The sequence below is a fragment of the Gadus chalcogrammus genome, chromosome 4 (assembly GCF_026213295.1).
Source record: "Gadus chalcogrammus isolate NIFS_2021 chromosome 4, NIFS_Gcha_1.0, whole genome shotgun sequence".
Lineage (NCBI taxonomy): Eukaryota > Metazoa > Chordata > Actinopteri > Gadiformes > Gadidae > Gadus > Gadus chalcogrammus.
This window is the reverse complement of record NC_079415.1, coordinates 27,210,297-27,222,359: the sequence shown is the minus strand read 5'-3', so window position 1 is coordinate 27,222,359 and position 12,063 is coordinate 27,210,297. Positions and strand designations below refer to the sequence as shown.

General features: G+C 43.1%; 1 protein-coding gene across 1 annotated transcript in view; it reads right to left on the bottom strand.

Annotated features, from left to right (window-relative positions):
* The window catches only part of LOC130380844 (ATP-binding cassette sub-family C member 4-like), a 56,953-nt gene that overhangs the window by 41,440 nt on the left and 3,450 nt on the right, over nt 1-12,063 (bottom strand). Inside the window, exon 2 of the mRNA XM_056588208.1 lies at nt 4,373-4,483. Within this exon, the coding sequence (XP_056444183.1) occupies nt 4,373-4,483 (111 nt within the window). The remainder of the gene's footprint in view (nt 1-4,372; nt 4,484-12,063) is intronic.

Below are 12,063 nucleotides of genomic sequence, written 5' to 3'. Positions count from 1 at the left end.
AAATTTTGTGAAAAACATAAAAACTTTCATACGGTATCTCCGTAAAACGACGGCGAAAGTTAAATTTTTTGAACGTATATTACGGACATACCGGACAGAAATTTTACGGAGGGGAGGAGTCTCGGAGGAAAAACTGATATTACGGAGAATCACATAGGAATGAATGGACTTTCGGTCGGAGACGGTTGGATCGCATACGAGAATGTACGTATGTGGAAACGAGGCGTAACAGCACTTGGGTAAGTAAACAAATCACAACAACCAAAATGAATTTTAAGTTTTATTTATAACTATTTACAAAAATAAAACGTGCATGCTAGAGTCAAAATAGTCACAGCACATCTTGAGCATCTACTGTCTCCTGGTAGCCACGGTAATGCCCATCTTGTTCTGGGTAATTAGCTCTGATGGCCTGGACAACACAGGAAGCCGATACTGTCTAAGAAAGAATTAGAAAGAACATTAGCAAAGCAAAATAAATTATGCCTTGAGTAGCCTATACAGCATTACACAGACTTCAAGCTAAGGTAACGTAGCCTATGATCTGCCAATAAGATCGGCTACTTTCAGATAACTACATTGTCACGTTCCCCGGGACTCAAAACAATTGTAGCCAATGTGTTAGTTAAAAAAACAAACACTTACTCTACGCTCAGACGTCTGTTTCTCTCGGCGGGCTTTGGCTAGTTTCCAGTTCACTCTCTGAGTCGGGAAATATGTATTCAATACCCAACTGTTCAGATGAGATGTAAAGCCTGGGTGATAGGTTACACACATGGGCCCGTCCTCGCCAGATTCAGCCATTTAATCTAGAATAAACTGGCATTGCTGCAATTCGTTGCAGCACAGGGACTATGTTAGTGTCTAAAGCCGAACAGAGAAAACCAGCGCATTCAGGCTCCTCGGCAACAGGCAAGGCTTGTTCAGCTGCAGCAGCCTCTTCCTCTATTTGTGTCAATTCTTCCTGGCTGTATTCTGTCTCGTATTAATAGCCCTGAATGTCCGAATCCAACAATAGATTTTTAAAATCCACTTTGGCTGTTTCACATTGCAAATTTGTTCTCTAGCTAAGCGGTGAAGAAACATGGCGGACATTGTGTTTACATCTCGTATGCGAGCTCCCGCCCCCCCTCATCCTTTATTGGTGGGCTCACAAATTTGCTGAACCACTGGTTTGTAGTCAGTGGCGTAGCTTAGTTGTGCTAGGCCTCGGGGCAAGATCGCACTGGGCCCCCCACACACACACACACACACACACACACACACACACACACACACACACACACACACACACACACACACACACACACACACACACACACACACACACACACACACACAATGCATCCACTCCCCCATAGGGCCTAAGCCAACAGCCGCCACAACGAGAGAACGCTAAATCATCATCAGAACCATGGAGAGACTTAGCATCCCTAGATCACACGTCAAAATCACGGAAACATTATTAGGACCACGTACACTGTATTTGCAACACACTGCCTACTATCAAAAACAAAACATAAATACTCCATTCAGCTGACCACACAACTACATTTCCCAAACAGCACAACTATGGCCTAATCAAAATGGCCAATGGTAACATACTCCTACATGGCACAGCGGCCATAACCAATAATAAAATAACAACTGCTCTTACCCGTTCAGAAGTTAACTCTGCGTGCCTTCTGTTCAGCAAACTTGTTGATAATAGAGGTGAAATCCAATTTCCTTGCTCTTTCATTCTCGATTGAGAGTATGGCCAATACACTCAATCGCTACTGTGCCATGGCGCTCCTTAGAGAAGTCTTTATCAATTTGAGCTTGGAAAATGACCGCTCTGCCGTGGCTACTGTCACTGGTATGGTGAGGTACAGGAAAAACGCTGTGCAAACATTTCGAATTGCGCGCCAGGTCTTTCTTCTCTTTACGTTTTTTAGTACCACTTTTTAGCTTGCAAAACATTGCAATGGTATGGCGTAGCTTTTAACAATATGTTAGAGTTGGAGATACTAGCTGTGCTCGAAGTCGTTCGCTATACACTCACTCACTATTCCCTATATAGTGTTCATGATATAGTGCACTATATAGGGAACGAACAAACGAGGATTCGGACACCTGAACATTTTTAAACGTCATGTGCGTCAGTAAATGCGCCGGGTATTTGTGTGACGCAGACAGATGGGCCCACATCATGTAAACAATCCGGGCACTCACGAGGAAAGCTGTTGGATTGATGTTGAATGTTACATTTCCTTGTTCAAGTTTTTTTAAATTAATTTTGAATGTTACATTTTCTATGTTAGATTCCAAATAAATTGTTGACGTTTCTAAACGAAGACAGAGACTCCATCATTAAATGTATTCGTTTTCGCGATTAATCAGCTTCTTCTTCTCCTTCGGAAAAACACGACCGCATTGCATTGTGGTATACGGGAGTATCATGTAGGGACGTCGTATGTACACTCAAAACATCACAGTGATTGGTCAAACAGATTTCCCAGCAGGCCCTATTCTTTTGTAAATGTTTAAACTAAAAGAAAATAAATTAAATAGCCTAAGTGCGATTGTGTATACTTTTTTATTCCTGGCCAAAATATCACTACTGTAACCAAATTACATACATTAAGGCAGAGGAAGATAAAATATATAAGCCACCCTTACTGTGATGTTATGAGAGAAGAGAGTCTATATAATGCGGTCAGTTCCTTTCTACATTCACCCCAGACATCTTATGCTGCTTTCACACCGCCGCCAGCACGGCGACCGTCGGGCGGCCGCGCGGGGGCCCGACGGTCCCGTCGGGGGGGGGCCCCGACGTGCGCTAGGCGGGGCCCACGCGGCCGGGCCCCCCCGGCCCCCCAGGGCCCCGGGGCCCCGCCCCGGAAGCCCCGGCCCAAGCTACGCCCCTGTTTGTAGTCCTCTGCCCTTCTAGCAGGCAAGCAAAGTTCTCCCGAGATGACGTCAAACATGTCATTTGACGTCATCTCGGGAGAAAATTAGATCAGGAAAGCTGGGCCAAGGGAAGACTGAGGGAAAAATTACTTTTTTAATATATTACAATAGCGATTGGATAATGATAAAATGCCGGTTCTGAATGGGTGAAGTATCCCTTTAAGTTTGAGCAACAAAGTGTAAAGACATTTCGGGAGGCTCAAGGTGGAGAGTAATATTACATTTGAGCAACAAAGTGTAGTCTTCTGGTGGACTTTATAGACATAATTCACCATACTGTGTTATTGACATGTTTTCGTTCTGTGTTATGGGACACCGTCTCTTTAAGTATCACGTGACTTCTGTGTTGATATGCTGGTCGGTGCGATGTTTGAATTTAACGTTTTTTATATGACAAAATGAACGACCCGCCATTGCTTGAGAGGGGTGAGCAGTTTTCTCTTCCCTTATTTTATCGCAATTTCTACATTCTATAGACAGAACATGTTACCTGGCAGAGTTTGTCGACATGTTTAAAAACATAACGTCTTACCTGGGCGAGTGTCGCTTTGGTGTGTGCGCGTGTTTGTTCTTACCTGCGTGTGTGCCGATGGCGGAGCCGTTAAACGTCTTTACCTGTGTGTGTGTGTGTGCGCGCGTGTGTGTGTGTGCATCCGTGTATGTGTCACTGCCTTCGTGTTGACGTGTGGTGTGTGAGCGTGCTTGTGTGTGTGTGTGTGTGTGTGTGCGCATGTGTGTGCGTTTCCGTGTATGTTCGTGCGCATGTGCGTGCTTGCGTGTGTGTTCTTACCTGCACATGTGCCGATGGCGGAGCCGTTAAACATCTTCCCTGTACGTGTGTGTGTTTGTGCACGTGTGTGTGCATGTGCTTCCGTGTATGTGTCGCTGCCTTTGTGTTGACTTGCGGTGTGTGTGTGTGTAGTGTGTGCTCATGTTAGTGCGTTTCCTTGCATGTTCGTATATGTATATATATCGTGTATAGATGCGTTCGTGCTTGGCACATGCGCACTTGAGTAACTTGAGTAACTGGTGCGACAGGCCTGCTATTATAGTAGTAAGATACAGAGCTCCAGGACTCCGGAGCCCCCAGAATTCTCTAGATATTTACAGAACACAGACAAAAGCTGTGTGTGCCTCGCCATTGCGATACATCCACTGTTAACACGAGCGCATGGTACCGTGGCCGCAAGCTGCTCAGGGCCACACCCCCACCGTCCACCTTGACCTGCCTCTAAAAAATGGCACGTTTGTGGAAAGCTCATTGTGGGACTGGCTCGTAGTGGCTGTAATTCTGCACCAAGGCTGAATTTCTTGAACGACTTCAAGTGCTGTATTAGGGGCCCACTAACCTATATAAAAGCATCCATAAAGAAGCATGCCATGGGACCTTTAAGTTTTACACACATACACACAAACGCACCTTTGCAAGGTCTCCCCCAATGTTTTCGAGCGGTATTCCGGCAGCACGTTGTACAAGTCCTCTCCTTCAAGGGACCGTTTGTAACCGATACGAAACAAGGGGTTCATCCAGCTGGTGGCAGAAGAGAGTTTAGAGAGACTTAAATCATGGTAGACTATTGGCTACGCACCAACAAACATTTAGTCAGGTCAAGGCAAGACGTTCAATGGACGATATGTTATACCATGATTTATTCACACAACATAAATATCTGCATTTTGTCAAATGGTGTGGAAGTCCGATGGCACTTCCAGATTCAAAGATTTTTTTTTATCTTGATAGTGTCTCACCTTCCTAGTAAGAAACTCTAACAAATAATAATTGAGTATTGTCGAACCAAGGGAACTACTTTTCTCATTGTCTCAACACATATACTTGGCACTCTGGTCTTCAGCCAGCGCTGCATGAGCGTTTAGCTGCAGAGATGCAATTGTTTCTTTACATAAACATTAAAATAATACAATGCAATGTTGATAATATAAACTTGATGATACACAAAGAGGTAGATATCTTGAGAACCCAATTTTTGGCACTTGAACCCCCTTTTGAAAGTTCAGGGCGATTGTAATTGAATGACAAGCCAAAAAATAGCAATAGCAACTAACGGCCATTAGATAGCGCTGAAGAACATGTTTTCTGATTGAAGGCAATTTTCCTATTTCCTCTGAAACCCTCTCTAAGCTGCATTACATTGATTATAAACAACATTGTTAGTTACAAAATGGTCCCCATGCGACAAAGGGAAAGATAATACACTATAGCATAGTAGGTAAAAAAGTTATATAAGTTCATGGTCTGCGAGGATGTTTAAAAAGGTTAAAAAGATTACACGACTAACAGTTCAAACGGATTGAAAAAAAACACAATTAGGTCAAAGTTAAAATCGATCACATGTTTGAAAAGGGTTAAAACACAAAAAATTTGCTTATTGTGGACTTTATTCTTGTGTAATTTTTAAGATGTGATTGGCTGCCTTTTAATCTGCTAGCCTGAGATCGATTGCTTTTGTCTCCGCCCACGTACCTAGGGAAATCGCAGGATCTTCCTCATGAAACTAAAGTTACCGTTGAGGAATCAACACCGTATCACTCTCTCACTGATTATTTCTCCCCCTTTTCAGGAATGTTGTCGATATTAAACAGAGTAAGCTTGACTGTAATAATTTAATAACATGTCAAGAGTGTCGAGAGTGTCTGAGGGATAGCTTGAGAGTCACATTGTGGAGTATAGTAACGTGCGCGTGTGTGCAAAGTCCCGCGCAGTGACGGGACAGCTCGTAACTGTTCCGTGTGCAGCCGCCATGTTGTTATCAACTGTAAAATCCTGTGTATGCATTTTGTTATATATTTAGCATATCTACATGTGTTTCATGCACTTTAGTTGAGATTTTTGTGAAGCTTTTGAGAGTTTGCTGTTACTTTCACCGGTAATATTTGAGGAATTGAGTGTGTAGTATGTTTCAGTGAACTACAGTCAGTGTTGGGAAGGTTACTTTTAAAATGTATCCAGTTACAGAATACAGAATGAACGCTAAAAAATGTAATATGTAACGTATTCCGTTTCATCACTCAATCTGAGTATTGTATTCTGAATACTTGGATTACTTCCACATTGAATTGCATTTTATAAGTGTAGGAATGCGGCATCAAATCCTGCTTACTAAACAGGCCTATTCTGGTGTGTTCTTCTTCGGTGTTAGGCCCAAGTCTCCCTGAAAGTGAACTATTTTCTATAATTTGCTGTAGTGGAACAAAGACTATAAGGGTATGTTCATGAGAAAGATATTTGCTATTACATCTAAAAAAAATTTCACTGAGCTAAGTGCATAGGTGTTGCCTATAAAATCGCCTTAAAAGAGAGAGAGAGAGAGAGAGAGAGAGAGAGAGAGAGAGAGAGAGAGAGAGAGAGAGAGAGAGAGAGAGAGAGAGAGAGAGAGAGAGAGAGAGAGAGAGAGAGAGAGAGAGAGAGAGAGAGAGAGAGAGAGAGAGAGAGAGAGAAGATCGTTCAATCATCTGAATTTTTATGTGTGTTTTCCAGCATACGTTTTATGTGGGCGTCTGACTGTCAAATCACTGGGAGGTCTCGGTCGGCTGATTGGTTCACATCGAAGGGAGGTGGTTGCATTCACACCAACGCAAACGTACCGAACCAAGGGGACCAAACTCGTTTAGTGTGCACCAAATGCTGTCAGTGTGAAAGCACGAATAAACTGCTGAGACAGAAGTATCGTCATGTAAGCCATTGATTTCAACAATGTTGTATTCTAAATACCAACTATTTAAATTGTAGCGGAATACAGTTAGCTATAATTTGTATTCTGAATTAGTGGTGGATTTAATGATTAGTTTCCGTGACCCAGTTCGCGTGATTCAGTTCGCCAAGAGGAGTCGTTCGCGAATCGTTCGTTCGTTCGTTCAGTCGAGTTTCCGGTAGCACTAACCCCTGAGTCTGACTGAACCGTGCAATGGCGTGCATTCCATGATGCAATTTACAGCTACCGGAAACCAGGCTGAACGAAAAAACGATTTGCGAACGACTCCTCCCAGCTCAGTCGAGTTTCCGGTGAATCGATTCACCGGGAACTTGACTGAACTGGGAGGAGTCGTTCGCGAATCAGCCTAGTTTCCGGTAGTGGTGAATCGCATCATGGAATGCACGCCATTGCACGGTTCTCAGCTGAGTCAGTCAGACTCAGTGCTACTGGAAACTCGACTGAACTTGGAGGAGTCGTTCACGAATCGTTTATTCGTTCAGCCTGGTTTCCGGTAGCGGTAAATCGCATCATGGAATGCACGCCATTGCACGGTTCTCAGCTGAGTCAGTCAGAATCAGTGGAGTTAGTGCTACCGGAAACTCGTTTGTTCGTTCAGTCGAGTTTCTGGTGAATCGAATGGTGAACGAGACGAACGAGAGAAACGAACCGGTTCGGTTTGTTAGTCCTAAAGGCTCGTTCATTCGAACCGGTTCGCGAACGAACGAGCCAACACTATTCTGAATGCGTAACGCCGGTACATGTATTCCATTACTCCCCAACACTGACTACATTGTATGCTAGTTTGTTCTTGTTAGGGGGGGACCAAGCGCTGCTTGGTCCCCCCCTAACAAGAACAAACTTCTCCATTTGCAATCGAAAATGATGTCTTACCTTTATTGTTTGGGTCAGCAAAAATACACAGACCTAGAGGAAATGTGTAGTTTTGCAGAGAGGACAAGCGCTGCTTGGTCCCCTGTTGTTTCTGTAACGTTTTTTTTCCCTCAAATTCTGTAAAAGCCTATACCATAAGTCGAAAACTCTTGAAATGTTCAGGTATGGTTACAAATAACCCCACTACCCATTAACCCAAATTTGTGGTAATGCACCCAAAGGTATATAGTAAAAAACCCAAAGGCTATAGTAAAAAATCATGAATTAGACTTATTTCTCCACTTCTAGATTGACGCGGACTCAAAATTATTTCATAATATTAATCTCTAGAATCTTTAAACATCATTGAAGATTCACAGGCTACAGAAATGATCAAATATTCACAAACATTGCCGCATAAAATCTTTAAACCAAGCCTCACAAAAATCATCAAACAGAATTTGTTTTATTTAGTTCCATTTGAGAAATATTGGCCAATAAAGTTGAAGCAGTTAGCCCATTTTTCTTATATTACCGTTTTGTTATTGCATAAAAAAACATACAACCATCATCAGGGGGATACCAATACCCATAAACCCAAAATGTGGTACTTCACCCAAAGGTGGCGCTATTTGAAAGAATTATGAACTAGCCTTATTTCTCATTACCAGATTGACCTGGACTCAAAATTCTTTCATCATATCAATCTCTAAAATCAGATGCATCTTCTTCACCCTGGTCTTTTGCTATATTTTTTTACTTTTTTTTATAATTTTTTACTTTTCCCACAATTTCATAGAAAAGCCTAACGTCCACAGATCTGTACTCTTTTAAGAAAGCCTTTAATTATTTTGTGAAATGTGTGCTTGGAGTTTTCTTGATGTTGTGTGCTTATCAATAGACATTTTCACCATGTGAATGAGGCTTTGTGCAGTTCAGGAATGTCAGTGGCTCAACGGGATAATGTCTTGTACTGGTGATCCTTAGGTTGAGAGTTTGAATACCGACTAGAGCATTATGAACAAGCTGAACATTACATTCTGTCATTGCCACCCATTTAAGAAACACAACATTGGCAGCACCTGAAATTCATCAGGCAATCAACATTCCAGCTCATTAGTTTCCAAGAATCTGACTCCCAAGACACAGTATGGCATTTAAGGGGAACTTCTTTTTTAACCATTTTTCCTTCATAATTAACTGTGTCATATTTATATTTCTTCCTTTAGTATTCTTGACTACCAATGTTTAATTTCCCCAGAATTTCAAAGATTTTTTAGGTGTTTGCTTGTTGTGTGCTTATCAATAGACAATTTCACCTTGTGCCCACTCACCTGAAAGCTGAGGCACAGTATGGCATTAAGGGGAACATCTTTCCTTCATAATCATGTCATATTTATATATCTTTCATTAGTGTATTCTTGACTTTTCATTTTGCTCGGACCCCGTTAATCACCGCTTGCGGTTATATTTGTTCTGGTTTTTTGCCTCTTTTTTGCCTTTGTGGAGCTCACATGACGTGAAAAAGATCGCTTTTGCTGTGCATGTGCAGCTTTAAAATACTTAACTATTTTTATTCCATGCTTAATTTTTTTTGGGGTTGGAATTGTCTTTCGTGTTTCTAACAATGATTATCCAATGGCCTAATTTATAGGCCAATTTCCCTGTGCAGTCTCTTTGCTGAAAGCGTAGTTGCTAAATGCCCAAAATCAGAACTGATGTTAGCATGTGTTGTCCTGATGTTACCTTTAATATCGTGTGGTTTAATAAGGCAGAGACCCAATTAATTAATAATCAGGCAGAGATAAAACATCGGTTGAATCTGTGTCATATCTGACTTCCAAAACCTTTGTCAAAATGTTGTTAATTATGTTATGTTTAACATTTTGCCATATGTGGGTCGAAAAGGTTTTGTTATAACTAGTGCTGTCAGTTTAACGCGTTATTAACGGCGTTAATGCAAACCAATTTTAACAGCGTTCATTTATTTATCGCGCGATTAACGCTTTTTTGGCTTGGCAAACGTTGTAATTTTTTCACCTGCTGTCTAGCAACAATTTGTCACGTTAGAAAAACGACAACACCATACCGGATCTAACAACACCGGAAACAAAACAACAAGCACGCCGCACAAACTTGTTCGGGCAAGCAAGGATACGGGTGAAAAACTCCTTAAAAGTGTGTGTGTGTTTGCTGTCACTATGTTTGAGCCTGCATGAGAGTTCAATGTTGTCATTAGCTGTTACCTCTTTCTGACCAATTGCAGTTGAAGACCCACCTGGGCTGTACCACCTTGGGAGGTCCGCTCAGTTAGTCCCCTCTAGACAAAATCGACTTGGTTGCGACGTTGACAGTTTATAAGGGTTGCGGCTGTTGAGTGAGTGAGAGGTTGCAGGCGCACAGCTCAGGTTGCCGGACTGCGCTGAACTTTATAAACGCAATATTGTTATCCCGCAGTAATCAGCCGACAGCCCCGAAACGTTAACGGCCCACCGGGAATTCTCCCGACTCTCCTGATTACCACTCCGCCACCGTGTGTGTGTGTGTGTGTTTGTGTGTGTGTGTGTTTGTGTGTGGGCGTTATTCGACAGCCTGGTAATTAGGGCTGTAACGATACGCGTATCGAAACCGAAATCGCGACACTCAAAGCCACGAACCTTTCTAGCGGTGTGAGAGGCAGAAGTGCGATACGCCCTTTCTAACTCTCCGGTCAAAATGTCTGATTGAAATGTGCTAATAATATGTCTAAATAATAGTCTTCTGACACCGCTCCTCTTATCGATGCCGCAAGTCTGCGACGAGATACCCACTCTGTGATGACAGCTCTCCGTGGCTACGGTGGATTGCATTTCTCCACAGCCGTCGAAGTCCTCACATGCGATATGAACGACATTTATCCAAAGTGGGCCAAGCGCGAAAGAAATAGCCTGTCTCTATTGTTTTGTGTGATTTGACCGGCAGTTGGTCTGCTTATAGGTCGGAATGAAGCGGCAACCGATTATTGACAGGATGGGTAATTTATTCTACCGGACTCGTTAGTTTCTTCACTAGACACTCACGCTACCGCTCGCTCTCCTCGCTCGTCCACTCACTCGCTGGGCCCTATCTTGCATCCGGCGCAAGTGACTTAGTCACTGGCGCATATGTCGTTGCTAGTTTACAACTGGCGCAGAGCGTTCTTTTCCCACCACCGCCACTCGCCGGTAAATTAGGGATTGATCATGCGCCCCAAGGGGCGGTTCGGCGGAAGGAGGAGGCGTGTTCTGGCGCAAACTGTATTTTGCCGTTTCTGAATACCATTGCGCTACTGACCAGGAAATACCTGGTTTAAAGTCAGTGGCGCGTTGTTCAGATGCTATTTTAAGGGCGCATGCATACATGCGCATGCGATGCATACGGATTGCTTGTGCACCTCGCGCATAAACTTTGCTTCTCTCATCTACACGGACAGCAGTTCCCATTTTTGCAAACCATACATCATTACAAGGAAAATTAAAGATTACCACACAAGGAAAATCATTGTGGTGTCCATAAATATAAAATAAATAGGCATAAATCTAGCGTACACATTTACCCAAATTATTCACGCGAATTGTATCAGGCGTAATGACGGATCAAATTAACCTGGTTGACCAATAGTGGCAAGAGACACATGTATATAAGGACATCTTTCAAAGTGGGTTGTCCGTCAAGAATCAGGAACTACAATTCTGAAGACTGCGAAATCACCTTCTGTAAGTCCATTTAAAACCTTACTCTGCAACTTACCAGTTAAGTTGAGATTGCTCATAATTTTTCTATTGCACAGTGGAATGGAATACGTCTTGGGACAGAGGATCAGACGCCGGGGGGAGAGGGTCTACCGGCCCAGACACACCTATCTCTCCCTGAGTGAGGTGGAATGCAGGCGTAAGCTACGCCTGACCTCGTCAGGCTGTCACAGATATCTGCCATCTCCTGGCAGATGAGCTGGGGACAGGTGCACGCTGTCCCTATGCCCTCCCCGTTGAAGTGAAAGTTACAGCGGCACTGCATTTCTATGCATCTGGGTCGTTCCAGCATCCCCTTAGTTCTATTGGGTGCATTTCGCAATCGGCAATAAGTTCGGCTATACATGCAGTTACGTCAGGTCTAGTCCGACATGCTGGGGAATACATAAAATTCCCCGTTACACCTGACAGCCAGGAAAGAACAAAGCAGGAGTTTTGGACCAAGTATGGGTTCCCTGTCGTCCTTGGTGCTATAGACTGCACCCATGTGCTCGACTTGCCCCATCAGTAAACTCGCACTCGTATACATAAAAATTATGTATACGCACTCGTATACATAAACCGGAACGGAACTCATTCGATTAATATCCAAGTCATTTCCGATGCTGAATAAATCATGTCTTTGCTAATTACCCTGGCTCAAGCCATGACTCTTTCATATTGGCAAACTCGACCATTCCTGCTATATTCGAGGGGAATCCTCCCTTGGATGGGTGGCTGTTAGGGGACAACGGCTATCTGTTGAAGTCATGGCTCAT